This window comes from Amblyomma americanum, chromosome 9 (genome assembly GCF_052857255.1).
Source record: "Amblyomma americanum isolate KBUSLIRL-KWMA chromosome 9, ASM5285725v1, whole genome shotgun sequence".
Classification (NCBI taxonomy): domain Eukaryota; kingdom Metazoa; phylum Arthropoda; class Arachnida; order Ixodida; family Ixodidae; genus Amblyomma; species Amblyomma americanum.
In genome coordinates, this window is record NC_135505.1 from 121612710 (window position 1) to 121640598 (window position 27889).

The window sequence follows — 27889 nt, forward strand, 5'->3', positions numbered from 1 at the left end:
GGGGCGAACAGTCCGTCGCGTGAATCGGCCATAAGCGCCCCTTGTCCACGTCATGCAAATCGGCTGAAGGGCAAGGGGTAAAAAAAAAAAAGCCCCAAGCGCCCCCGCCCTCCCAGAACAGCCATGCAGACACTTCCTTCCCACAACAAAAGGAGTACGCCCTTTCAGCCTCTGTCACGTTTCTCATTCGACATTTCGGACGAATTCCCAGCCGCACACGCCGCCTTCGAGACGTATTTCTGGGAAGACACCTGCCGAGAGTCGAGCTGAACAGAACTACTGTGGCTGCTCTAGCCACTGTAACAGAACCTGCATGCCGCAAGGCAAAGCAGAGCGGAGGAGAGAAGGCGGACCGTGCGCGGAAGGCAAAAAAGCATCGCTCCCCTCTTCCCAGAAAAGGGTGGCCCGGCGTGTGGGGCCCTTCCAGTCTCCTTTAATGCTGTAGCGAACAGAAATACGTGTTGGCCTGTTTACGGAGCTGCAGTGCGCATTGTACCCGAGACAAAGGAGTTGAAAAAGCGCACAGTATTCAGCCACAAAGCGCTGCACACTTGTAGTTGAGCGTATGCATCGCTCGCTGCTTTGTTGTGCGCTGTAAACTACGCAAACACGCCACTCCTCCCGCAAGAGTGAGGAAAGGGCAGGCCACTTCCGCCCAGGCTGAACCGCGACCCTCTCCACATTGTTTCCCAAGAGGCGTTTGTCGGTGCTGCTCCGTGTCAGCAGTGTTTGGATGGGTGCTCGAGCTCATTGCTGCGTGCAGTGCGTGTCGAAGACCATTGACGCAGCGCCTGCACTCGCTGGGAAACGGTATGGAGCTTCGCAGATCACGGCACCGTCCTTCTACTCGGCCTCGGATGCGTGTCGAGCTTCCCGACTGCAGCGACGCAACAACCGGTGAGCTTGTCTACCCCGTGCACGATGCGCTGGTTGCCGAGGCTTGTGCCGAACTTTTCCGGGCGCCCCGTCACGCGAGTTTCTGAGCCAGTTCCGCGCTGTGTGGAATGGCGGCTTCAGTTGCTGTCATATGTTTGCGCAGTAGGCATTAGCATAAGGGGAATAGGGGGCAATGTTCATGGTCACCCGTTCATAACTTGCTGGTAGCAGATAACTATATGGGACAAAATTCGCTCCCCTTTCCCAACGTATATTATAGCGGCTATGACCCCCCCTCTGCGCACTCCTGTGACTGATAAAATAGGTTATTTAATACCTTGTGCATGTGTCAACGTTTTTAAATAAGGACAGTCGGAAAACTTGCCCCCGGGACGCGGCCCCACTTCCGCTGCCGCTTTCATCTCAAAGAGACGTGAGCGCCATCTCTGGGGCTTTGACAGTACCAAGTTTTCTTGGTTTTCTCTTCACAGCCGCTACGCCCATTCGCTGCGCTTCGTCACGTGGACAGTTTGCTGCGTAACTCGTCTACTCTGGCTCGCGCCTCGCATCGTCTGCACCGGGCGCTGTTACTTCAAGCTGCGCCCGTCTACGTATTGCAAAGTTCGCGTGCGCTCTACGCCTGTGGTACGAGAGGCCAGGATGCTCGGGGTTGAGTTTTTGGCTGTAGATCTCGGCCGAAACTTAAAGCCTTTCTTTCCGCGGTTCCACGCGCCAAAATCGGAGAAACACGACGTGCCGCTTACCCCTCGTTGTTTTGGGTTCCTTATGTGTGTAATATGCGGTTGTGCAAAGTAGACTAAACTTTCCTCTATTGATTGATTAGATCGCTAAAAGTCGAGTGTCTGTAAATAAAACCTGGCAAAAGCTTACAAAGGCACTAAATGCTTTTTTTTTCTTTTTTCTTGCGGCATACGTACCTTTAACTTTTACTTCAGCCACTTTCTGTTTTAATGCGTCGAGATGAAATTATAACCGTCCCGGTTGCTGAGGCATTTTCTATAAGTAAAATGGTCGATACTGGGAGCACTGTAGCTTTACAGTGTTGTGCGTTTTTATCGTGAAGACATTAAAAAACTTTCCCGCCTCAACCGCTGGCTCATTTGCCGTGAAACTGCACATAGAGCTTGCGTATTATGGTAACTTTGGTATCGTAGCAAGTGTGACAACGGTACTTACTTAGTTGAGCCGTGCATGATCGGCAACCAAAACCCACAGACGACGCAAAAAGACGAACTGCGCAACAAGAACACGGACGAAAGGGAGGCAGACACACACTGCGTTAGTGTGTGTCTGCCTCCCTTTCGTCCGTGTTCTTGTTGCGCAGTTCGTCTTTTTGCATTATGATCAACCAACTAGCCCGACAAGTCCTGTTGAACCACAGACGACGCTTTTTCGCTGAAGGGCGGCAGTGGTGCCATCTGTTTTCGGCAGTGAAAAGCGTTACCACAAGGCCGCCGAGACGAGCGTTGCAAACAATATTCTTTGAAAGGTAAAGCCTCGTTAAATCAGCTGCTCTGATATTTTTTCCCGCTCAGTTAGCCGAAATTGTTGTAGCGCTTCAGTTGAAGCAGACGAAATGGCCGGAACCACGGTGGAAGAATATACTTCCACCGTGGCTAGAACGGCATTCAAATGGCCCGCGCTCCTTGCAACGCACTCCTCGACGGTCTCGTCCTGAGTTCTCCAAGCTCCCTTCGTGTATCCATCCCACTAATGTGATTGAATACAGAACACTGGGTTGTGAAGGAACAAGCAATGCTTCGCCACTCAGGCCATGAATTATTTCACCTGAACAAGGGGAACAGTGAACGTTGGGTGAATTTCACATTTGATATTTTTTCTCGTGCGTGGGGCAGCCATTTTTCCTTTGCTTCCCATAACTGAGTCGGTCATGAAAGACAACTTTTCATAGATTGCAGCCTGCGGTCTTGATCTTAGCACGGAATCGTACTCAGTACTTAAAAGTGCTGGTGGCATGCTTTGCAAAGCGACGTTTACAGCAACTATCCTTTCTTATTCGCAGCCTCCTCCGGTGAGCATTCCGGCAATTCTCGCCACCCGAGACGCCAACGAAAGACTGTCAGCTTCATGGAGTGCGAACAGAACTCCAACGAGGAAAACCTGTGTGAGCTGTCCGCGAAAACCGCTTCCTGGCTTCCAACACTAAGAACCACGCACACATCGTTGTAAAAAAGTTTAATAGGAGTTAAATAAGATGGCATGTCCAGAACGGCACGACATCTTCAGTAGCAGAATCTTTTTGGCTAATATTTCTGGCTGTTTGTTTTATGTTCTGGAGCAGTCAGTTGGCAATCACATTATAACACTAATGTCTCACACTTTGAAGAAGCTCGGTGAATCATGCCTTTTTTTGTTCACGTGATAGAGCGTTAAACACACTCTGCATGCAGTTTGCGATGACTGTCGGACCGATCACCCCGGCGACTGCCCTGAACACGGGCCACTGACACACGTAAAGGACACAGAGGTGAGTGCAAAACATGTGCATGTTGAGTGTGAAAGGCTACTTGGAATCCCATTGGCATCTGTCTGTTTTCAGTCGTCATGCGATGCGGCAAAAAATACGGAAATGAAAGACGCAGTAACTGTAGCCTTTCTCGGGAGCGAAAGAAAGAAGAGATTCCATAGTGGAGGGCTTCAGAATAATTTCGTATAGCTGGAAATGGTGCAATGATGCCGAACAGCTACGAGAGCCTTGGCTTTGCGGCCCCCGCGGAAGGGTTTGAACCCAGATACTCCAGCCGAGTAGCCGAATGCACTAACTTCTGAGCCACTGTGGCCAGTCCGAGTGGAGAGGTTGGTCTGCGATTCCAGAATGCCCCTTCCAGTAGGGTAGCATGCATACATTATGGCAGCTCTATGCAGTGGCAGCCTTTTCTCTTTTCTTCCCTGTTATTTATCCTGTCTAAACTGGTATCGCTGAAAAGACATGGACAGATATACGAAGCTGACAACACGTGCACTATATCTTCGTATCTATCCGTGTCTTTCAAGCTCTACAAGCTTCTCAATGTCGAATCATCTCACCTGAAAGACCACATTGCTATCTTTTTCCTTTCATCGCATCCTTGATCTTCTTTCTCACCACGTTGCCCAGTGGACAACCGTGGGTGATAGTTTGCGCGTCCTTCATTTTGTGATCTTTAACACCACAGGCATGAAGGGGCATTTTTTCAATGCAGCATACATTTCTAGAATGCAAAAGGCACTCATGCTGTGCGATGTCTGTGCACGTTAAGATCCCCAGGTGGTCAGAATTATTCTGATGGTCTCCACTATGGCACCCTATGTCTTTCCATTTCTTTCTTCAATCCCACCTTCCTTAATACCCTCAAGGCGCGCTTCAGGTGTTCACCTAGTATCCAGCAAATTGCTGCTCCGTTAACTTTCCTGAAAAACAAAAACAAACAAATCAAAACAAATGCTCTTTTCCAGGATTACTGTGTTCATGAAAACGCACATCAACAGATTCCTAGAGTCTGAAAGTCTAGATCCACCAAGCCAGAGCACTACAGTTTTTACTTTTCCAGTGCTGTGGAGATCAGAAGCGGAAGTATTGCAGGCATCCACTAGACGGTGTGTCGCTTGCAGGTGGAAGCCGGGGACCCACTGCGTGCCAACAAGACCCTCCCCAAAGATCTGGCCATCCGCCGCTGCAACCGCAAGCACACCCAGTTCGGGGTGTTCACATTAAAACCACTGCCCAAGAGGGTCTACTTCGGTCCCTACCAGGGCGTGAAGGTGGATGACAATGGTGAGGGCAACACCTACGCTTGGCAGGTACGTTTCACACGAGGCCTATTTAGAACTCCAGAAGCAGCGATTAGGACACCAGGCTCTACATTCTTCCATAACTACAGCTCTCATCATCATTATCATCCTGACAATGCCTACTGCATGCGGGACAAAGGCATCTCCCATATCTCCCATTGCAGGGCATGTCCTGCGCTAGCCACGGCCACCCTATACCCGCAAACCTAATCTCATCGACTACCTAACTTTCTGCCACCCCTGCTAAACTCGCCTTCTCTGGGAACCCAGTCCGTTACCTATAAGGACCATCGGTTATCATGTCTTCGCATTGCATGCCTTCTCCAAGCCCATATCTTGCTCTTAAATAGGAGTTTTAAAGCTAAAATATTTTCTTGTCAGTTGCCTTATCACCTTATTTTGAGATACAGAGAAACTTCTGTGTGTTGTCCAGCTCCATTCGATAATTTTAATACTGAATCATATCATGCACACTGCCATTGAAGTGCTTATACCGAAGCTTTCTCGGGATGCATTAATGACAGTGAATATACCGCCCCTGCTCCTCCTTTTGTGTTTCCAGCTAGATAGTGGTGTCCAGCTGAGGTGAAAATGAAAACTTTACACCGTCATCAAAGAGAAGTTTCAGGGTGCTGTTCAGCTAAAAATGACGGTCAAACCCACAGCTGAGTTTCTTCATGGTGGCCCCAGGTTCGCAAGAATGGCATGGTGTTCCTGGTGGATGGTCGCCGACTCGACAGTTCCAACTGGATGCGCTACGTGAACTGCACCGACAGCCCGCGTGAACAGAACTTGGTGGCATACATGCGCCACGGCAACATCTACTACCGGACATCCAAGGTTGTGGGCACGGACAAGGAGCTCCTCGTGTCATGCCACCCATCGTGCTCCCGGGAGCGGGGGCTGCTCAGCAAGCCACAAGGTTCGCGGTCAACTGTGAACGGTGAGGGGTATGTCATTTCCCGCGGCGATTAACCGCCTCATGTGGACAGGTTCGTAAAAGTGTAGGCTTGTAATGAAAAATCATTGATCCACCGATCGGACACGATGCCTGAGATTTTAGAATGCCCCTGTGACGTGATGAAATGCGTGACAACCTTGAGTTTACCGCCAGAACTTGCTGCGTAGTGGCTTTTACTAACCAAATGCTGTATATAGGTTTAACAAAGTGCATTGTTTGGGCATATTACACATTGTTCTTTCTTTATCTTGCCTGTTCAAATCGCCCAGTTTGAATGATGGTTTACTATTGCCCATTCTGCGTGATACCGACCATTTGTAGACAAGTAGCGCTTCCAGTCCAGTGTATTGCAAAAGAACTGTACTTCAGTTTTGGTTACGTTTCTTTTGTCAGCCATCTGAGGTAGTGTTTTAAATTTTAAAACCCTGGTCACATGGGCCCCAAAAGTTGTGACGCATGTATTACTGCGTCGTCTGCTCTTGTACACATGCTGTGCATAGCAGTGCCTTTCGAAATCATGTGCCTACAAACTTGGTCGGTACTACGATATGCTGAAAAAAGCCAAGTGAGCAAGGAACGACACTGAGTCCTGAAACCAAGAGGCTCGCTTCGGCCGATCTCAATTGCCATACCACGTATGCCAGCGTGGTTTCAGCGTTGTGTTACGCTTTGCCACGCTGACGGCGATGCTCGGCGGACGTCTGCGTCGGTGGCCCATAGCCGACCCTGGTCACATTACAGCGACACGAAGCCTCACTTTTTCTACCGACCACTGCCTGTCTGTCTTCACTTCACGCCGCTTGTGCAGCCGCGCAGCCGCGCTGCGAGACTACTCTGGGTCCCATGCCTGCTGATTACTATATGTGCTGCTAGTTTAGCAAACAGTCCATGTATTCACTAACTGAATGCTTCCAGACTTGTACATGACTCGGCATTTACCGCACGGGTACTTAACTCCTCCAGGAATGCGCCCATGACGATGACTGCATCTTGGCGCTACTTTTGTTTACGTATATGAATCTGTATACAGGCAGCAATTGTGCGTTAGTTCGGCATGAATTGCAAGCTTCGATCCATTTCGGTTAAGCAAGCTTATCTCTTTTGAGCCAGTTGCTGGTTTCCTTGTTTGCGAAGTGCGATAACTTTGCAAGAATCGCCGAAGGACGTGAGCACCAGCCTTGGGAATGCTTCATATCCAAGTTGTTGACAACGCGTAGGACCGGCGTTTCTGACTTGTTATAACTGCTTTTCTGCTTTTTCCGAATACTTGAGTTTACGAGTACTTGAATTTAAATTGGTTTATCTAGAGGTATGTTCGGCACCTATTTGAGGTAAACAAAATGGCTTAATTTGTTGCCCTCAAGCGACGCCAACGACTGTAGCTGCTGCTGCACGCGCCTGCATCATTGACCGACAGACAGCGGCACTTCCTGCTTGATGTAGTTGAGTCCTAAGATGTAAGCAATCCTTGATTTCAGGTCACTGTTGTCAAAACTACGCTTGATGACCATTTGTGTTCGCTAAAATTTGTGAACTCGCTCTCCACAATCGTCGACATTGCACATACGAATCAGACGGACTCGCTAGGCCTATTTGTATGGCAGGTGAGCTGAAGGGTGAACATATGAAATGTAGTCGCTCGTTTCGTTTATTCGTATTACGGAGAAGGTGAAAACGAGAGGCATTGTCTGGTGAAGGTTTCTCTCGGCTGCCGATATGAGGTGCCGGCTGGTGCGTCAGCGACGGCATATATGCCGATCTGCACACCGACCGCTGAGTCACCGTTCATAGTACGCCACGTTACTGTAGTATGATGTCACTGCTATTCACTGATATCGTTCCCAGGGCTCTACGTCACCACCTATAGCACCAGCGATGGGCGTCGATCGTGAGAAAGCGCACTTAGGTACTCTTTGGAGCTCAATTAAAATATATTTTAAGTGCTTGTTGCGTCCAATACTTCGCCGTGGGTGACCTTACATACAGAGGAAGCCTATAACAAGCTTACTATAAGACTCAAAGTTTTATGTCCCGACCCCTTTAAGGTATTCCAATATCTGCAGTGTGCCTCATGAGGAACGGATGCTCAATTTTTCATAAAGGGCTCTTTGCAGAAATTTAACCGAAGGCCGTTTCCATGTGAACCTTTTCAAAATGATGACCCAGAAAGATGAAGCATCCTCATGTGTCTGATGCAAAAAAAGGATGAAGGCATGGGTCTTTCTGCTTCTTCAACAGCTGTGGTACGTTTGTTACTAGTACTGCTTCACACAGCTTCAGTCTCTTTTTTGACATTTTGTGAAATCATTCCATATCTTTGAAAGATCTCCCTCGGAAACATTTTGACACTAAGGGAGAAGGAAAAAGACCCATGTCCTAGGCCTTTTTTGTGACACTAAAGGAAGGCTCGCCTTTTAGGGTCATCATTACGAAGGGGTCCATGTGGCAACAAACTTTGAGAAAATTTCTGCAAGGGCTCAGTGTTCTGAAGCCTAAGAATTTCTCATGAGGTGCCCTTTAGATGTATCAGAACACCTCAGTGAGCTGTTAACAGGCCCTGTGAGTGCACTGTCACTTGACGTCAAGGGTATGTACTTTTCCTCGCCACATTCTGCAATGATATATATGTCGAGCGAAAGCATAAAAGATTTCGAAGAAGTGCGCTTCCAGATTGCTTGTGGAGGAAAGCATAAAAGCCTGGTCATGCTCAGCTGTTACCTTCGGCTCTTGCTTGTTAAGTTCTGCAATGAGTACTACGTGATGACAGAAGGTGTCTGCATCGACTCGGGTTTAACACCCGTCCTGACTGACCTCCACCTTGCATGACATGACAGGCAACTCCATAATGCCCTTCATGCGCAGTGTCTTCAGGGTCAATGTGTTCTGTCAGCTTCCTGGTCCTTTGGGTTGTGCTGCGTTTTCTATTCTTAAAGTAATTACTGCCCTCATTCTCCACTCCATGAAGCCTGAATGTGCTACACTGGGCTGCTCCACGTGTCGTGCCATAACCTGGACATTTTTTTCATACATTGGAGGTACTCAGCTACTCAGCTCGCAAGGTATGCTTACTATTCTTTTCAACAGATGAGTGTACATGTGAGACACATCATTAATAACCAATTTTCAGAGCAGTATCTCGTGCAAGAATACCTAAATGCTACTCAATTTTTGCTAAAATTTTCAGATACACACTCTCTTTAGATTAAAAACATAATTTGGCTACATAAGCAGAAGCACAGCACCAAGGTACTCACTGGCTGCCTGAAGCACTGTGTGCAAGTTCTTGTGCCATCATGAATACAGGTACTTTTAAATGCACACTGCCTATGTCTTCATCATGCCATGCCACTACAGCACTTCGGTAGTAAAATTTTCCTCTAAAAAATGATTAGTTTTGTTTATGTTAGACTGGTCATATTTAATTTTACTATGTACTCATCATTGTATTGCCCCAGACTAAGCAATACCAATGATCATCACACTTTGAATTTTATCATACAAGATCACTAGATTTGGTATAATTAATATGTTCTTAGAAATTCTGATTGAAATAAATCTGACAGTGTCATTTCAAAAAATCTGGCGCAAGGAAGATGGAAGCTAGCCAGATAACCTGTACGAATGTTTTCACTTGCATGCAAGCATCAGCACCCTTGCCCACAAAATGTACAATTTAGCGGGTTTCACCTTTCCGAATGTAATTACATGCTGCAAACATCTAACTTTGTGAAAAAAATTTTAACCTTCCATTCTGCATAAAGAAAAAAATATTCCTCTGGTTTTACCTTCACAAGCCTCTGCAAGTACACAATTCAGTTAATCTACTCTGCAAATACGTGAATCTATCACCATGAGACAGGGACGAGAAAGGAGACAAAACAGGTGCTGACTGGCATCTGAAGTTTATTGAAGTGAACAGGGAGTATATAGAAAAGCCAACGAACACCACAAACCACACAATTACACATAAGCTACATCACAACGTAAGTAAAAGATCGCCCTTAACATTCCTCTCATCTAGACAGTCCAACTCCCTGCGTGTTAACGCGATGGACAGCACACTCACACATTCCTCACCGAGTCATAAGATGTGCCTAGCCTCGATAATTTTTCAGTTAATCTGCTCTGAATGTATCGCCAAAATGCAAGTTGCCAAAAGGAATGGCTAGCAGCCTTCACATCCCTTGCAATATACCGATAAGTTAGAACCCCTACCAATATCCAAATACCTCTTGTGCTCCCGTAGTCCTACATTGATACACCTTCCAGTTTTACCAACATAAACCCAACCACATGATAATGGTATCCAATACACCACACACATTTTACAAGGCACATATACACTGTCATGTTTTGCTCTACACATGTGCTTTTCCCGAACGAAATTAACAAAATTAGTCTTAACAATTTTACAGATGGTAGACAACTTATTAGGGATGAGAACATGATTTATGCGTCACACCTTCTGGCCACATTTTTCAAATTTTGTGACAATGTAGGTATGTACAGCAACAGAGTCGGTCTTTTGCATCTCACTGGCTGGCCCCGGCCTGATCCTGCCAGTTCCTGGAAAGGGGTTTCAGCTTTAACATGCTAAAGGGAACAATGGCGCAGCATCAAGTAACGAGGACAGCAGGAAGCACACCTAGGCACAAGTGCCAACCTTGGAGAGGGTACAGAATCCAAGAGCCAAGCTTGACATTAAGCGTTGACAGTCAAGGAAATGAGGAAACACGGATTTGAACATTCAAGATTGAACAAGCCAGATCCTTGGCTGCCAATGCTGAATGTCAAGCACGCGCTCTTGGATTCTGTATCTGCTCCAAGGTTGGCACTTGTGTGTGGGTCTGCTGTCCTGCTGTCCTCGTTACTTGATGCTACACCATTCTTATCTCTAGCATGTCTGACCAACTTGCCCAATCTTATACGCTCAGCTTTAACAATTTACCACACGCTCCTGCAATAGCATGGTTGGGAAATTATGCTTTCGTTAGCCTTAAAATCTGCTCTTGGAAACCAGTGGTCATGGTGTGAAAGCATGACTTCATTAATACCGAGCCCAGACTGGATGACGCAATGTTATCTTTCACTAGTGTAGAATAGTTCGACCAATAGTCAAGTAGCTGCTTAACACTCCTGGGTAAATATCACCAGCACACATGGTGTGTGCCGAATATCAAGGTAAGGTTCAGAAACCGCAGCTCTTTTTGTTGGGACATTTTCTTCAAGGTAATCTTCAGACAAAGGCCTCGCTCCTTAAACAACTTCACAATATGTACAGGTCCCACACTATCGCAACCTTTGTAAAGGACCAGAAAATCATAGACGTAGTGAGATTTTCCCGCAGCCCATGCAATTTCTTGGCAATCATTCAGTCCACCCTGCTTAAGAAAATATTGCTTAGCACAGGGGCAACCTTCAAATCAGTATATTTAGCAGACTTTTGAACATATGCTGCATTGCCATACTCCACAAACATGCTTTTCACTTCAAATCAAAGGAGGTAAGTTCCAAAAAAGACTTATATTACACACCTATTCCTAAACACAAGCTCATCGTTGTGCTCCGATACACACATTCACAAGCTTTTCACGAGATCATCATACGGGATGGAATAAAATAGTTCTACATCGACACTAACCGCAAGACAATCCGCTGGATTGTCATTCTTAAGATACTCAACCACACTGCAAATTGAGTACAAGAAACGGGTCTTCAAGACGCAATGTAGGCAGATGCTTTTGCAAATAACCAGGGGCAAAATTTTGTATGAACTCTTTTCTGAAATTTATCTGAAGATCATGTTATTGAATAGCATTTATTTGAAGAGCATATTTGTAGAGTATCGCAGCATGGTATACGTGTTCAGAAATCTGGTATATGTAGTGGTTCGAAGGTTGGCCTTGAGCTAAACGATATTTTCTTAAGCAGGGTGGATAGAATAATTGTCAAGAACATGCATAGTCTGGGGGAAAAAAACTTTCTCTATGTCGATGATTTTCTGGTCTTTTGTAAAGGTTGTGATAGTTTGGGACCTGTACATATTCTCAAGTTGTCTAAGGAGCAAAGCCTTTATCTTAGGTTTACCTTGGAGCAAATGTCCCAACAAAAAGAGCTGTGATTTCTGGATCTTACCTTGATGTTCTGCACAAGCCATGTGTGCTGGCAGTATTCACCTAGGAGTGTTAAGCTGCTACCTGGCTACAGGTCGACCATTCCAAGCTAGTGAAAGATAGCATTGCACTTTCTAGCCTGGGCTCAGAATTGATGAAGTTATGCTTTCACAGCATGGCGACTAGTTCCCAAGAGCAGATTTTAAGGTTAACGAACGTAGGATTCCCCAACCATGTTACTGCAAGAGCATACGATAAATTGTTAAAGAAGCTGAAACAGTTTCGCGGTGACCGGCACAATCAGGCCAGGGCCAGCCAGCCAGATGCCAAAAGACCGGTTGTGTTACCGTGCATACATAGATTGTCACACAATTTGAAAAATGTGGCCAGAAGGTATGATGTAAAACTGGTTTTTCTCGGCCCAAAATTTTGCCTCTGGTTATTTGCAAAAGCATCTGCCTACATCGCATCTTGAAGACCCGTTTCTTGTACTCAATTTGCAGTGTGGTTAAGTATGTTAAGAATGACAACCCAGCGGACTGTCTTGCGGCTAGTGTTGATGTAGAACTATTTTATTCCATCCCGTACGATGATCTCATGAAAAGCTTGTGAACGTGTATAGCGGAGCAGAACGAGCTTGTGTTTAGAAACAGGTGTGTAATATGTCTTTTTTGGAACTTACCACATTCATTTTACAACGTACATATACAGTTCACTCTACACGTGTAAAATGTGTAAAATTTTAAGAATAATTCTGTGAATGTGGCTCGAGAAAAGTACACATGTAGAGTGAAATGTATATGTACCTTGTAAGATAAATGTGGTATCAGATACTATTATCTTGTGGTCGAATTTATGTAGGTCAAACTGGAAGGTGTATGAATGTAAGATTACAGGAGCACAAGAGGGTAGGGGTTCTAACTTGGCTGTACATTGCAAGGGATGTGAAGGCTGCTACCCTTTCCTTTTGTCAACACGCATTTTGGCAGTAAATTCGGAGAAGATTAAATGGGAGATTATCGAGGCTGGACACATCTTACGAATCGGTGACGAATGTTTAAGTGTGTTGTCTATTGTGTTAACACACAATGAGTTGAACTATCTCAATCAGAGGATTGTTGAGGAGCGATTTTTTGACTCGTGTTGTGCTGTATGCTTATCTGTAATTGTGTGGTTTGTGGTGTTGCTTGGCTTTTTATATATTCTGTGTTCACTTCAATAAACTTTAGCCGCAAGTCAGCGCCTGTATTGTCTCCTTTCTTGTCCCTGTCTTTCGCAGTGGTAGATTCACTGTGATGGCTCACCTCTGCAGAAATCCAAGACATGACATTTACCTCTTCACACTCGAGGTTCAGCACATAATACGGCAAAGGCTTGTCAATTCCAAGAAAAGATCATGGCTCCATTTAACACTGCCTCCTGCTTACAAGACACAGAGCTGCATTCCTTGTAGATTCTACCTGCGACACAGAAAGCAAAGTTTTAGTTTGAGTGGACTAAACTAGGAAGTAACACTTCTGTTGGGTCTAGTTGGTGCATGGTGATACAGATGAACGATGTGCGCAAAACATTCGACGAACCACATACACAGGAGAAACACAAGGACTGGCGCAACACTAACAACTATTTTATTCTTCTCACACCAACGCATAGATATACATTTTTTCCAAACTTGCACAAGCTAACAAAAATTCCAGTCATGCGAGATTACTGGCAATGATGCGAGCACAAAAACTTTAATTCGGCAGAGTAAAGTGATAAGGAGGTATCGCTAACACATCCTTCGGCCTTTTTCTTAATGTGGAATGCTTCAATTATTCAAAACGCTTCAACTATTTCTCTTTCAATCCTTTCTTTCTGCTTACTTACAATTGTGGTCCTATTGAACATTGGTTCACATTTATTTTTGCACCTGCTGCAATGTTGCGCTAAATTCTCCGGGTGGTTCATTTTTTCACAGTCATTATTATGCTCTATAAGCCTCGTGTTGACACATCTTCCTGATTGCCCAATGTATTGTTTCCCGCATGGTATTGGAATTTTATAAATAATGTCTCTCTGGCATGGTATGAGCCTTTCCCTATGGGCAATGTCACATTCCTTGCGATTGTCACGCTTTCCTTTTGCATTCACCTTTTTGCAGAGGCTTACAAGCTTTTTTGGTGTGCTAAATACAACTTTCACTTGATGTTTGTTTGCCACTTCATTGCGTGCGATACTTTATGTATATGCGGTATGACAACCACTCCTTCTCTGCTCCCCTGCTCTTCCGACTTCTTTCCTTTCCTCGTCAAGGATTTTAGCAGTTTTTCGGCCACTGACGTGATCATGTTGTCAGGGAACCCACTATCGATCAGCTGGCTGATCTGAATGCTGACGCTCAGTCATTTTGTGATCGCAGGACTTCGTAAGGCTCTGCATCATAATGACTGAAAAAATTAACCACCCAGGGAATTTAGTGCAACATTGCAGCAAGTCTAAAAAGAAATGTGAACCAATGTTCAATAGGACCACAATTGTAAGTAAGCAGAAAGAAAGGATTGAAAGAGAAATAGTTGAAGCATTTTTAATCGAAAATGCGGAAAATGGAACGTGTGTAAGCACTCCTTCTATTGCACTTACAAAAAACAAAATTGATATGATAAATGCAAATGCTGGGTTGTGGTGATGGTCACTTGACTGATGAGGGGAAGGTTGCATCTTAAAACTGACATTGCATATATAAACACATCTTCCCCAAGGAATAAACAGTTGTTAGTTTGCGCTTGTACCGTGTGTGTATTGTTTTGTGTCGCTCTTAGCGTATATGTTTGCATAAAGCTTGGTGTCTCATCTTACAGACTAGCTAGTTTGGTAGATATAAACTTTTTCCGCATGTAACAGGCCTGCAGTAGCCTTGTAGGGGGAGTATTTCGTAAGTCTTGCAGCATGTTGTACAGTGCTGGCATGTTTCATTAATTACATTGCTGTAATATGCTAGCACAGGCTAGAAAGTATGTACCTGAACAGAAAAAAAGAATGTTCATGCCCTACCTTAGCCACATTCTTAGTACCTTATAAAATATGGTGCAAATAAGGAACTGCTCATTCTTTTCATCAGCAAGGTTCTAGAGTCTTCTGTGGCTATCAGCTGGCCCACTTTTTTGTCAAAGCTGCCGAGTACACGATGGGTTGTGTCAGTGCAAGTTGAGTAAAAGATGGATAGAAAATTCATGCTCTCAGAGTATTTCCAGAAAAAACTATTATTTCCTACTCATGATGAGGGAACAGCATCGATGGTGCACATCCTCCTTGTCACTGCAGCAATTATGGCTGCTTGTTGCTTTTTGGCGACGTTTCATTTATCTGCAGGAAGAGCAGGCATGAATGGGCGGCAAGAGGTACGTACTGAATTAAAAATTGCAGCGACCAATATTTTGTTGTGCTTTTGTTATTCATGAAGGAGCTAGTGTTTTTGATTGAGGGTTGTGTAGCAAAGATGTGACTGCTACATTGCACTGTGCTCACAGATTTGTTTTCCCATGCGTTTGGTTTACTCAGTGGTTCGTTTTCTTACCAAACGGCAGAATAAATTCGGCTTTCAACCTGTGCACTTTCATCATATTTGCACTGTACTTAGGTGGTGTTCAATTTCAATTTGGAGAAGTTGTCTAACTTTTGTCTGTGTCTAAATGTTTTCCAGCTGTTGACCTCATTATACTGCATTTCTCACGGAAACCAAATGTTCCAGTAACATTTTTATTAAACGTTACCCTGTGATGTGGTTAGCAACGTGGTGAAAATATTTTTTATGAAGTCAAAATTCCTTAACATTATTGCTAAGTAAGGCCTTTGTTATATAACGTTGCTCACAATTTGTACCAATCACTCAACCTTGAAGCATTATGCATTACTTGGGTCTAATCCGATTATCACCCCTTCTCGGATCTTCACCTTTGCACATGAGGTTAATCTCATCGAACATTCTCATTCGTCATGCTAGTTTGCGGGCATTGTTGGCTGAGAGGAAACCAGACAGATCGAAAATGGGACATCATGTGACGCTTATAGTCCACGGGCCAACGGTTCGTCATGCAAAAGTGGCGTCACATCATAAGCATCGTTTGTTTTTGCTGCCTTTAAGCAAGTAATTAGTGTTTTTCCTGGCATACAATGCCAACAGGGTTAACCATTGTGTCTGTGTTAAAATAGAATGTTTAGGCTTTTCTCCTGCAACGACTACGGAGAATCACGACGTTTCCTTCATTACTGGACTGAAGTATGGTCATTCCCTACATTCCATCCAAAGCAGAAATGGTTCTATTTTAAAATGTACAGAATGTACGTTATCGGTACGGAATTTTTTGCAGTGTAATGATGCCCACCTCCTCTAGCTTTCGCAGCTCTTCCTCCACTGCTGAACGTAGTGCGAAAGGCACATTTCTAGCTTTGAGAGACTGTATGTTTTTCCTTAATTAATAAGGCAGCTTGCTCACCTTCTATTTTGCCATGGGTGTTGTCAAAAATTGTGCTATATTGGTCTAGGAGCGCTTTCAGTGGCGTGCGTTAGCTCTCTTGGTTTGCGTAAAGGTGCGAATCATTGCATAGCTTGTGCAAACTGCAGATTTCGTCCCAGTCCAAGCGCAAAGTTGCAAGCCTCTCACATCGTAGAAGAGCTGGTCTGCCGTAGTCCATGACTTACAATGGAAGGTGATCGACTTGATCCTTGTACCTTACAGCTGCTTTGAAGATGCTGCAGGGCTGGACAACTTCTCCTGTGTATGTTTTCAGTCGTAGTTCTGTCGGGTGGAGTTTCAATGGCCGTCGAAGTGTCTTGAATTGTTGCCTTGATATTACAGGCACCGTAGCGCCTGTGTCTAACTCCATACACAAGGGTACACCTTGAATTTCGACGTCGACGGTAATGGGACGCCGGGTTTTCCGAGACGTCTGGACGTTTCCTGTGTCGTCACTTTCAAGAGTGCGTATCCACTTCCTTGAGCTTGGCTTCTGCTTGGGACTACGGCAGGCACGCTGAACGTGGCCTTTCTTGCCGCAGTTCGTGCACTTGTCTGTGATATGCGGACAGGCACGGGAAAAATGCTTGTCAGAGCCACAGCGGTAACTCTCAAAAGAGTGCCTCCTTTGGGCTGAGCCTTCAGCGCTCATTCTGTGAAAGTCGTTGACAGCTTCTCTAGCGTGTGCTTCCTGAACATTTTTCTTAGCTGCTTCCAAAGCAAGTGTGCACTCAATGGCTTTTTGGAATGTCAGCGTTTTGTCTTCTGCAAATAAATATCGCTGAATGTCGGTGCGGAATAAACCACCCACAAACCTGTCACGAAGCGATTCGTTCGAAAAGGGACCGAATTCACAGGTCTGAGCAAGTTTTCCGAGCTTGGCATACTGTGCGATACTTTCATGTTGCAGCTGACATCTCCTGTGAAATCTTACTCGCTCTCCAATTACAGACACTCTCGGGGTGAAGTAATTGCGAAGCAATTCAGTTAGTTCCTTTAACGCCTTTTCCGGCGGCTTATTTGGTGCAGTCAAAGATTTCAAGAGGCTGTACGACTTTGGCCTAATGACGCTTAGCAAAGCATGCACCTTGAGGTTTTCCTGAACCTTGTTCACCGTGAGAAAGGAAATTAGGCGTTCTTCGTTCTTCCTGGCGTTCTTCCTGCGGTTAATCAGTAGCTTGGTGAAGTCCTGTAGGGATACTTCTGCTGCAACTACTTAGATAACAGCCAAGGTGCATCATTCTTGAACTTCTGTTAACCCTAAATGGCAAATTGGAATATTTAAAGTGTCTTCCGTCTAATAAGTTTCTTTCACTACCATGAATATTTTAATATATACATGCAAAGGAGTTTTCGTTCAAGCAGTTTTGTCTTGTGTACTAAGGTTCTAAGTAAATGAAAAAATGGGAAGAAAATATGTTAGCAGAATCAGCAAAAAAATTTAGATGACAACCAATCTGAGGATCCAAAATGCCAGGCAGGGAAGTAAAAAATCTACAATTTCTCAGCACGGATACTCGAATCTGTATGTTCCCAGCGATTCTATTCTTCAAGAGACGTCCCGACAACACAATTTTTAAGTTACTGACTCACTTTTGAAAATCTGTATGTGGCGTGAACGTTCATCTTTACATAATGCATCCGTTTTAATGTCACCTTCAAAAGCGTTGCATGGACCGTTTAACTTTTGCAAAAGAGGTTGAGGCGAACTAACCTTCTTAGGGTAGCAAGATACAATCAGGTCAATGCCGTATTTTCTAAGTGGTTGTAATTTGAAGATATGAGCCAAGTTGGAATGTTTACGTTCCTCATATTTAATCTATTCAAGTAAATCTGGCCTAGTCTAAAGAAAAGATGCATTACCGAGTGATGGATCATGGATAATGTCACTTTGTTAACTCAGCATAAGTCTATGAAAAAAGGGGGTAGCGTAAGGAATTAAATGCTCAAATGGATACTTACTTGCTGCACTTTTTGTAGCACTAAAAAGAAATAGCACTTTAAGTAAACTACCAATGGGTTTGTCATCTGAAAGAGCAGACCTTGAAGTGATTTTTCCTACAGGCAATATTCATTTGAGGCGCAGAAGTCGTCATACTGGCGTCCATGGAGCGCTGTGAGAGGCAGCGTGTCGAGTGTAATCGGGCATGTCAAATTGGCCTATCGTCACCTATTGCGGCCTGCACCGCCGAAGCAATGGGTTGCATAAAAAGTGGCGTCAACAACGTCGCGTGATTTGCCCCTAAACATAAGCGTTCGTAATTATTTTTGAAGAAAAGAAATCGGCGGAATAGTTGCGAGAAACTATTCCACCTCGTTGGGTGTCGTGCATTTCTGATTACTGACGACTTAGAACACAGGCTGTGCTAAAATTAAACGGATCTCAAGTATGTGTTCTGTGCAAGCACATCGCTCTCGACTTCGTTTTATTCCCAGAGGACAGAAACAGTAAGCGCACCCCAGTCCCATTCTTCCCCTGCGAGATATGCGCCGACCTCTTCTCTGAGGAAGACCTCTTGGAGGAGCACCGGCGGAACATGCATCCGCCGAAACCGGAAAAGAGGCACAGCTGCAGATTCTGCCCCTACTCCACCAATAACAAGTAAGCGGAAGTCTGGCCTCTAGTATTTGTTTAGTGTCGTTGATAAGCAGATCACACCCAAAGAAACGTGGTTTTTCTGGATATTTTTATTTTCAAAACTGAAATAAACTGGGTGGAGCACGAAGGCTGATAGCTTCTTGTTGCAAGATGAAAGTGGGAAGGTTAATTCAATGTAGTTCGGGAAAACGAACCTCAGATGCTTTCTACCTTCCCGGGTGGCCGCAAGTGGTGTGGGCTTTATGCAGTGGGTATCCCTGCTCTTCACCTCTCAGCCATCAGTGATGCTGGTCGAAATGTGGCCTCTCTTTATCCTTTCATCCCTTCCAAAACAGAACCTGCCACAACAGACACGAGCGGACCCACACGGGCGAGCGGCCCTTCGTGTGCGAGGTGTGCGGGAAGGGCTTCAAGGTGCGGTGCAACCTCAACAACCACCTGTCAGTTCACTCGGGGGACAGACTGCACGAGTGCAAGGACTGTGGCCAGTGCTTCAGCCATGCTCCTAACATGGTGCGTCACCGCAGACTACGACACACTACTGGCGGCAGGGCGAAGCCGTTCGTGTGTCGCACCTGCGGGAAGGGTTTTTCTTTTCGCAGCAACCTAAAGAGGCACATATCAGGGCACTCTGGAGAGAAGCCCCATGCCTGCTCGAAGTGAGGGCAGACGTTCAAGCGACACAGCCAAGCCGTAAGACAAGAGAGAGCGGTGCACCACCGTCAGTACAGGCTGAAATGCCCTCACTGCAAGATGGAGTTGTTTAACATGGGCGCTCTGAGAAGGCACTTGCGTGTTCGCCACGGCTCCACGGGGGAAGAGTAACAGCAGTGCAGCGAGGAGTGAAGGCGCGGTATTATGCACCTACACACGCGAGTGACGTGGGTGGTGTTTGTTTTGCGATGCCGACATAATAGACAGATAAACGAACGGAGAACAGCGAAGCCAAATTAGGCTCCTGCGATAGCAGGGAAAGAGTCAGGAAGGCCAACAGGCAGCCCCAAGAAAGAGAAGCGTTGAGAAAAACTGACGGCGAAAAAAAAGGGGAGAGAAATAGGCAAATACTAAAATAGAAAACAAAAAACCTGCTGTCTTCAGGTACAATTATCTGGATTCGGCCGGCATTTTAATTTAAGAAAGAAACAAAAACAAGCACATTTATATTTACTGTAAATGCTCAGACAACAGTGCGTTGATATGGTTGGATTCGTCCCACTTATATGTGTTTGAGTTTCGAAGCACAGCGCCGCTGCACGTTGATAGGGTTGAAAAGTCACCTTGGTGCCCGCAGATGCGCGGTAAACGGATGCTCTTGCCGCGGTTTATAACCTGACGCTGTTCTATTCGCTATCATCCTGCTGTTGTCCTATTCGGGCACCGGTGCTCGCCGCCGCTTTTAACTTTTTCCGAGATGGTATAGCTCTACAAGCGCCAAAAATAAAGAATGGGAAAGGAGGATGTCTAAATCATCCGCGCCTACTTCAAAGATTTTTTCTCGCATGTGTGATTGGAAAGCTACTATCAGGTGCTGCTGTCATTGCAATAATTTTCATTCATCTGCTGTTTAATTTCTCGATGATCTCTGCATAAAAGCCTTTTTCATAGTATTATTTGTTGAACATGGTTGCACTGTATTTGCTCCTGCTAGCTGCATTTCACGCATAGTGCGGCTCCATTGGGGCTTTTGTCATAATCTTGTTCTCATTTTCCTACTCTTCAGTATTGTTTCTGCTTGTGGTTATCAACATTTCCTGACGTGGATTACTGCGATCACGTTTCCGAACGGGTCCCTAAGGTGCTTGTGCCTGAGGAAATCAATAAACAAATTTAAAAATAAGCAAGTGTACTCATTTGGTCAGAGGTCAATGAGTCGCTCTATGAAGAATGAGTCCAGTGCTTCGGCTATTTCGACATGGACCGAGGGATTATTCATTAGTGCATCACACGAGTGCAGCCATATGCCTACAAAGGAAATTGTGAAGCTTGCACAGAAACTTCATAGGTGAAGAAAAAAGTAGTGATGATCCGGGGTTCGGGTATGGGACCACCACTGGTCTGGGGTTGTCACTATACCAAGTAAGCTAACCCAGATGGATAGCTGATAACAGGGCGAGGCCGAATTGATCAACACTGAAGGGGAACGGTGTTAGTGATATTTAAATATATTTAGATCGATTTAGATACTTTTATTTTGCAAGAAAGACCATGGTCCTAGTGCTGCACACATTGCACGTGTGGCAGAAACACTGCCTGCGAATAACGCCATCACCCATCCTGGAGCAATAGGCCATCACAAGGCAGGGGAAGATCGAGAAAGGCAAGTGGACATTCGTGGTGAATGGGAACAGGTTTGGAGGCACTCCTCTTCCCCCCTGCAGTGCTATACAATACCGCAGACTCCTCCCTGGCGTGCACTGGGCGAGAGGTCACCTTCCTGACAGACTTGATGTGCTACATGTACAAAGTAGCCGCGTTTACATGAATGCGACAGAAGTCGACTCCAGCCCACTTTTTGAGGGAAGTGTCAAAATGTCGAAAAAGAGAGCGGAGGACGAGTCACGCCTCTCCTTCTCAAAACGTGCTCTTACCCTCATAAAGGGGCTGGAGTCGACTTCTGTCACATTCATGTAACTGCGGCTAGTGGAGTGTCAAATCTGCCAGATACGCTAGGAAATACGATGCCCAATATCTTGTTCATGTAAACCTGCCTTATGGGCTCTTCATCATTCGAAGTTGAATCGCTCGCGTTACATCATCAGGCGAGGCAGCAAAGCACGGCCGGAGGTAGTAGCTCACTGCCGATGAAGCCCGCGACCATCGCAACGCAGCAAAACAACATTCACCCCCCCCCCCCCTCCTCCCCCAAGCCCCCGACAACAACTCAGCGACACAGTCACCGACAAGCAGTATTGGCGGTAAAGTGTTACATGTGACGGCATTACCGGCAACGCGTTACTTTTTTCAGTAAGTTAGTAACATGCTCGTTCCCATTCGGAGCTGTAATGAGTAACGTACTTGAGTTATGTAAGGTGTCACGTTACTAGTTACTTTTTATTCCAATTGTCCGCCCCTCCGTCCTTTTTCCAAAAACAAAAGGTGCAGAGCACCTAAAATGATGCTGTAAATAAACAAAACGTACAGGTGATCTTGACGACCCTTTTTGCATGCCACAAAAAACACCTGCCTTTCATGACGCACCCAGCTAAAAAAAAGGCAGAATACCCATAAAGCATGAAACACGTGCACGAACACGCATTCACACACTTGCCTTCACCTACCTTCCTTTCCCAAACCACTCACACACAACCCTCTAAAGAGGAAGCATGCCGAGCATTTTGGAACATCACATTTTTCAGAATTACTGTAAATTTGTTGAGAGTCCAGAGATGTTTTCTTTGTGAAGTTAGAACTGATGGTGAAGTGCCATTTTGTGTTTAATGTCACATTCAGAAATGGCTTCACCGTGTGCCCCAGAGTTAAAAGCCATCACATGTAACTCTACAGGCATCTTTATACCACTATAACATTGCTAAGCTCCTGCACATTTGTGCAAAGTATTCTCGTTCAATCAAGATTTCTAGTAAAATCATTGTTTGCGCTAGGAGTTTTATATGAAATATGAGCTACTTAAAATTATCGTTAGGTCTTGCAGCGAAGATGCACGAATTAAAATTTATGGCCATGAAGTAACGGCAAAGTAGCGTGTGGTACTTTTTTTCGGTAACAGTAAAGCGTTACATTCTTTTGTAGCTAACGTAGGGTGGTAACGTGTTCCTTTTTTTCAGCGTAACGAGTAACGTATTTAGTTACTTTTTTTCGGTAACACCTACAACACTACCGACAAGCACAAATGCTCTTGCAGTTACACGTCATAAGAATTGCTTAGGTGCCCCCATAATTTTCATTGCTCTATGTAACAGCAGTGTATTTGACGCCGCTGCCAGTATTAACGCAGTGCAACTTGGTTGCAATATTGTGCCTAAATTTCCGTTGGTTGTCCTGGTTTTCAATATTGTTCTTTGTTCTGGGTGTGAAAACTTGCTGCTGTTATTTCGTTACGTGTTTGACCTCACCATGTCACTGTCTAGCATCTGAGGATGTCCATGATAAGCGATAAGACAAAGCAACTGCTTGAACTGCGATCATCGTACTCCAGGAATTTGACCACAATGAATATGTGAGCTGTGTCAGCTATGTGAATACTTTCGGAATAAACCGGTGGCAGTAAGTAAAGGACATTCATTAATGGCAAAAAAAAGCAAATGCTGGATAACTGTTCACAGCTCCATTGCAGTTTAGGTTGCCTCCATCGCGATAGCCACAGGTGTGCCAGAACTCCATACAATAAAGCTAACGATAGTGCCCATTAGTCTGCCACTTCACAGGATGCTGAAAAAAGAAATTAAGAAAACAACTACGAATACTGAGTCATTTATTACCGCTATAGCTGTAAGGCTCCCATTCAGCAGAAAATCTGACGTCGTCGGCTTTGTGAGTGAAAAATCTCCCAAGATTTAATTCAAGTCAATTTATTTTACCAGAAGTTTAGAAGGACATTGGGACTAAAAGCTGTAAATTACAGCTTTACATGGCCCAGAAAACCTCTACAATCCAGTGCCGACATAGTTACTAACAATAATTAACAGAAACAATGGAGAGATGGAGAATAGCATATACTGTGCAATAATAACTTTGCATTCTTTTCAAAACACCAACAAGCTTAGTTTCCAAATATATTATCACAAATAATACAAGAATACATCATACATACATATTTGAATAAAACTGCAGATTTACAGAAGCATAAGTAAAAACCAAAATAGCGTGCAGGTACGACAAATAATAGATCAACTAAGCAAACATATATCAAAAACACTACTTTTTATAGTTTGGAAAGGGAGTCTTGAAGTGTTTAAATTAAATTATCTTGGCAGTCCCTCTAGGTGGGCTGCCTTCGTCACATGAACTTGCGACGTCATCACAACCTGCCGACCGAATTGTGAGCAAGCTAAGCACCATGGCAGGTGGCAGCTAAGTCAATGATTGGTCACTCGCGAAAAGCACATTGTGGTTCTTCAAAACAATCGCAATGACAACCCGAAATCCACAGCAGACGAAACAGAGCCGAAAGAATGGTTCAAACTCAACCTGCCTTCTTTTTTCACTGAACAAAAGTTCTGAGCATGAGTCTGCACTTGTGCAACATAAAATGCTTAATTACTGAATCAAATTTGGTGCATAATGCAGTCTTCTGCTCAATAAAAGGCTACTCCAATCTGTGCAGTGGCTCATGGGAAACAGTTCATGTTAGCTTGGCTTCAAAATTTGTACGCTATGAAAAATATCGTTTTACATAAACAACTGCTCACAGGTATCACAGTAAACTTCTTTAAAATTGTACAGTGCTCTCTTAGTAAGCTGATTTGTGCAGGCCGCTCAGATGCAACCAGTCCAACCAATCATAACATTCACGAAATTTTGCTTGCTCTGTTTTTTTGTGATATCAAATGGCACAGTTCGGTACACAAGCTATCAATCACTTGTCTGTAGAAGGCTACTTACGGCGCAAGTGAGGCCAAAAGCTTTCTGTATGAATCTCTAGTCAATGCTTTGATCATTATCGTCATCACGTGACTGCGCCCACTGCAGGACAAAGGCGTCTGTCCTGTCCTTCCCCTCAACCTTGTCCTGTACCAGCTGCGGCCACCCTATCCCCGCAAACTTCTTACTCATCCACCCGCCTATGTTCCTGTTGCCCCCTGCCATGCTTGCTTTCTTTCAGAATCCAGTCCGCTACTCTTAGATCGGTTGTCTTGCCTTTGCATTACATGCCCTGCCCAAGCTCATTCTTTCCTCTTGGTTTCGACTAGGATGTCATAAACCCGTGTTTGAGCCCTGGTGCACTCTGTCCTCTTCCGGTCTCTTAACGTTACGCCTATCATTTTTCTTTCCATAGCTCGCTGCACTGTTCTTAAGTTGAACCATTTTCGTTATCCTCCACGTTTCTGCCTCATATTTGTGGGTACCGGTAAGATACAGTTTTTGTATACCTTTCTTTTGAGGGATATTGATTGATCGAAGGAGTCCGTGAAGCGTCAGTATACAGTGACGCAAAGCGTTTCCTCCTTTGCAACAGGAAAATAATGGTTAGCGCAACAGGTGGTGTCCAATCTGAACAAGCCGCAAGGCATGCTGGGTACTCCGACTTCCGGGTCTTTTGGCGAGATGCCTGTGTACAGCGCTTTACTTGAAGTGCGGAATTGACAAGCTTGAATCTGGCTCTTCATGCGTTAATACGCGCGAATGAAGCTGTAAAAAGGTCGGGATGCTGTACGTGCATTATGTCCGCGCTCGACGTTCTGTATTTGAATTAATGACGGAAAAGCGTTGCAAGTGCGAACGTTTCGGCGTGCGTCGTCTGTTCGCGCAAAACATTAGGACGCTTCATTCACACATTAAAAAGTTCTCCTGTTGTTACTCGGCTGTTGCATTGATCTTTAATATATGTTAGGGAACATATTTCCGAGAGGTTTCGCGCTAGCAGGTGCTGAATATATGGACTACCAGCAGCTGAGTGGCTGCGAGGGCGAAGAGCTTGCACCATACAAATCCTCGGAGGACTTCAGGTATTTTTTCTACACCAGCCGCGGTGGCCTAGTGGTTAGGGCACTCAGCTACTGAGTCTGAGGACCCGCGGGTTCGATCCGGGACGCGGCGGCTGCGTTTCGATGGCAGCGGAGCGTGAAAGGTGCGTTCGTGTGCTGTGTTATAGAACCCGTCTAAACTAATCCGAAGCCCTTCACTACAGTGTCCCTCGTTGCTCATGTATCGCTTCTAGACGTGACACCATACAATGTGCAATATTTTATGATTTTCTAGTCTACAAAGCTTTCATGTGCACTGCCTCAGAGCTGCAAGGGTTTCTTGCTGCACGATAGCATCAGGGCTGCAAGGGTTTCTTGCTGCACGATAGCACCGGAGTTGTCGTTGCCTGCAAGCAAGGTTGACCGCGGTTTAGTTGCGCTATAATTGGCAGATGCGGCAAGTTGAGCTCCTCCCAAAAATCAGTACTTAACAATGCTTCACAGCCTCGGTAAAGGTGCACAATCTGTTTTTACTGTCTGTCATGTTCTTATCAGCTCAACTGATTTTGTCGAATATTTGCTATGGCTTATGGAATAATTACTGCACTAGCTCGCATGCATAACAACTGCCTCAAGCAATTGAATTTCAGTTTGTCTGTAATGCAAAAATGCAACTGCATGACAAATGTTGCATTTTCAGCCCTACTGTATTCTTTCTGTCAGTACGAATTGCACCGAGCATGCGTGCCTCGACTTTGTGGCTAAAAACCTCTACTAGTGTGCGTCAAGGGCACGGATAGGCAAGTGACATAGCAGCTATTCCAGCACTGAGAGAGGTGCACCCACTTACTGAGGCTTTGGTACGTGCACAAGAACCTCACTCACACACAAAACGACGCAATGCATTTCACAGCCTGACTGTGGTGGTGCGGAACATTACATGCCATTTATATATAACTTGCAGCTCTGAATGTTGAGAATTCCTGTGCTTGATTTCCCAGTGCTGGTTGCTGCTTTATGTACATGAAAAAGAAGTACTAAAATAAATGCATTGTTTTATGGCATCTCTTGAATGGCTTTATGGCTTCCCAGCAAGGCAGAGGTGAGCCTGTAGCTATTTTGCTGTCGTGTACTTAGTGCTCGGAGCCTGGTCGAAGAAGAAACACCAGCCAAGGTACGAGCAGATGTCCCAATGGCTGGTACCTCAGCTGTTGATGCATATGTACATAAATGTGGAAATATAAAACTTGTGCATTATATGCAAAGTGTTCAAGGTAAGGTAGGTAAGTAATAACACAAGCAGTTGGGCAGAAGATTAGCTTGCCTTGTGTTTTTCTTAATGAAAACCCCAACTCAAAACAAAGCATCAAAGCCTGCTACACAACTTTGCTACAGGCACCACAACGTAAACGTCATACATAAAGACAAAACAGAAAGCAGACCGCAGCCAAAAGCCGAACTAAATCTCCACATAGGCAGTTTTACTGTTTAACTGCAGAATGAGAAAGTTCATCAGCTGTTAATTGGGAACTCTTCTTGTCATGTGGGTAGTAACATCTGATATAACCTTTGTCTTGCAAAAACTCTTGCAGGCACAAAGTATGCAGTACAGCATGTAATAAATGATTTTAATGCAGGAGATCTGAGTGACAAATAGTAAATTATAATAAATAGCATGGTAGAAGGTAAAAACATGCCTTGGCTTTTCCACTGCACACAGAGGCTTGATTCAAGTTGTTTTCAGCTTTTTCTACAAGTTCCTTTAAAGAAGTCTTGTGCGATGTTGAACGAAAGGCATTCCCATCCAGTTTTAGTTTTGGTGTGAACACTGCAGCATAGCTTGAATGTTAACTGACTTTGGTAAGCCATCCCTAAGACACTGGTGATACCAAAAATCTAGGATGTCTGTGAACACAATCTGTTCCTTGGTCTTTTAAAACTAGCAATTTTATAGCATATTACTCTTTATCCTTACGGATAATTGACCCAACGATCACCAGATTGGCCTCTGCCGTCCTTGCAGCATTTTGGACTTCTTGAAATAACCGTCTCTATCAAAAGTCAACCATTCAGTGCAATATTCCTATATGCAACCATGTGATGTATCACATGTAAGTTAGAGACACATTTATCTACTTCACATGTATGTTCAGCACCTAGACAGTTTTCAAATCATGCTTTGCTGCACAGCAACAGCTCATTATTATAACATTTGTCTCATGCATCAATTCTCCCACGTGATGTACAATGAAAGGTGAAAAGCAGCTAGACTATGTTGACTGCAATAATTTTTTTTTAGTTTGGTTATCCTGAAGTGAAGCGTCTCATAACTTACTGCCTCAGAGTATGAAAAGAATAGTGGTGAATAACTCTTATCACTTTGCAATGTGACCAGCTTGTTTGTCGCCCTCCCTCTCCGCACACAGTAAACGGAGAAACATAACTGC

The 27889-nt window shown here is 44.7% G+C and overlaps 1 protein-coding gene and 1 pseudogene across 1 annotated transcript; one reads left to right on the plus strand and one right to left on the minus strand.

The window, feature by feature from the left end:
- Positions 1-699: 699 nt before the first annotated feature.
- LOC144104214 (histone-lysine N-methyltransferase PRDM9-like) lies at positions 700-21627 on the plus strand. Its single transcript, XM_077637093.1, has 7 exons — positions 700-897; positions 2921-3022; positions 3309-3385; positions 4510-4698; positions 5380-5632; positions 18696-18861; positions 19194-21627. The coding sequence occupies exons 1-7, from the start codon at positions 813-815 to the stop codon at positions 19519-19521; spliced, it is 1200 nt and encodes a 399-aa protein (XP_077493219.1). The 5' UTR covers positions 700-812; the 3' UTR covers positions 19522-21627.
- Positions 14880-17369, minus strand: LOC144105432 (uncharacterized; annotated as a pseudogene).
- Positions 21628-27889: the final 6262 nt, after the last annotated feature.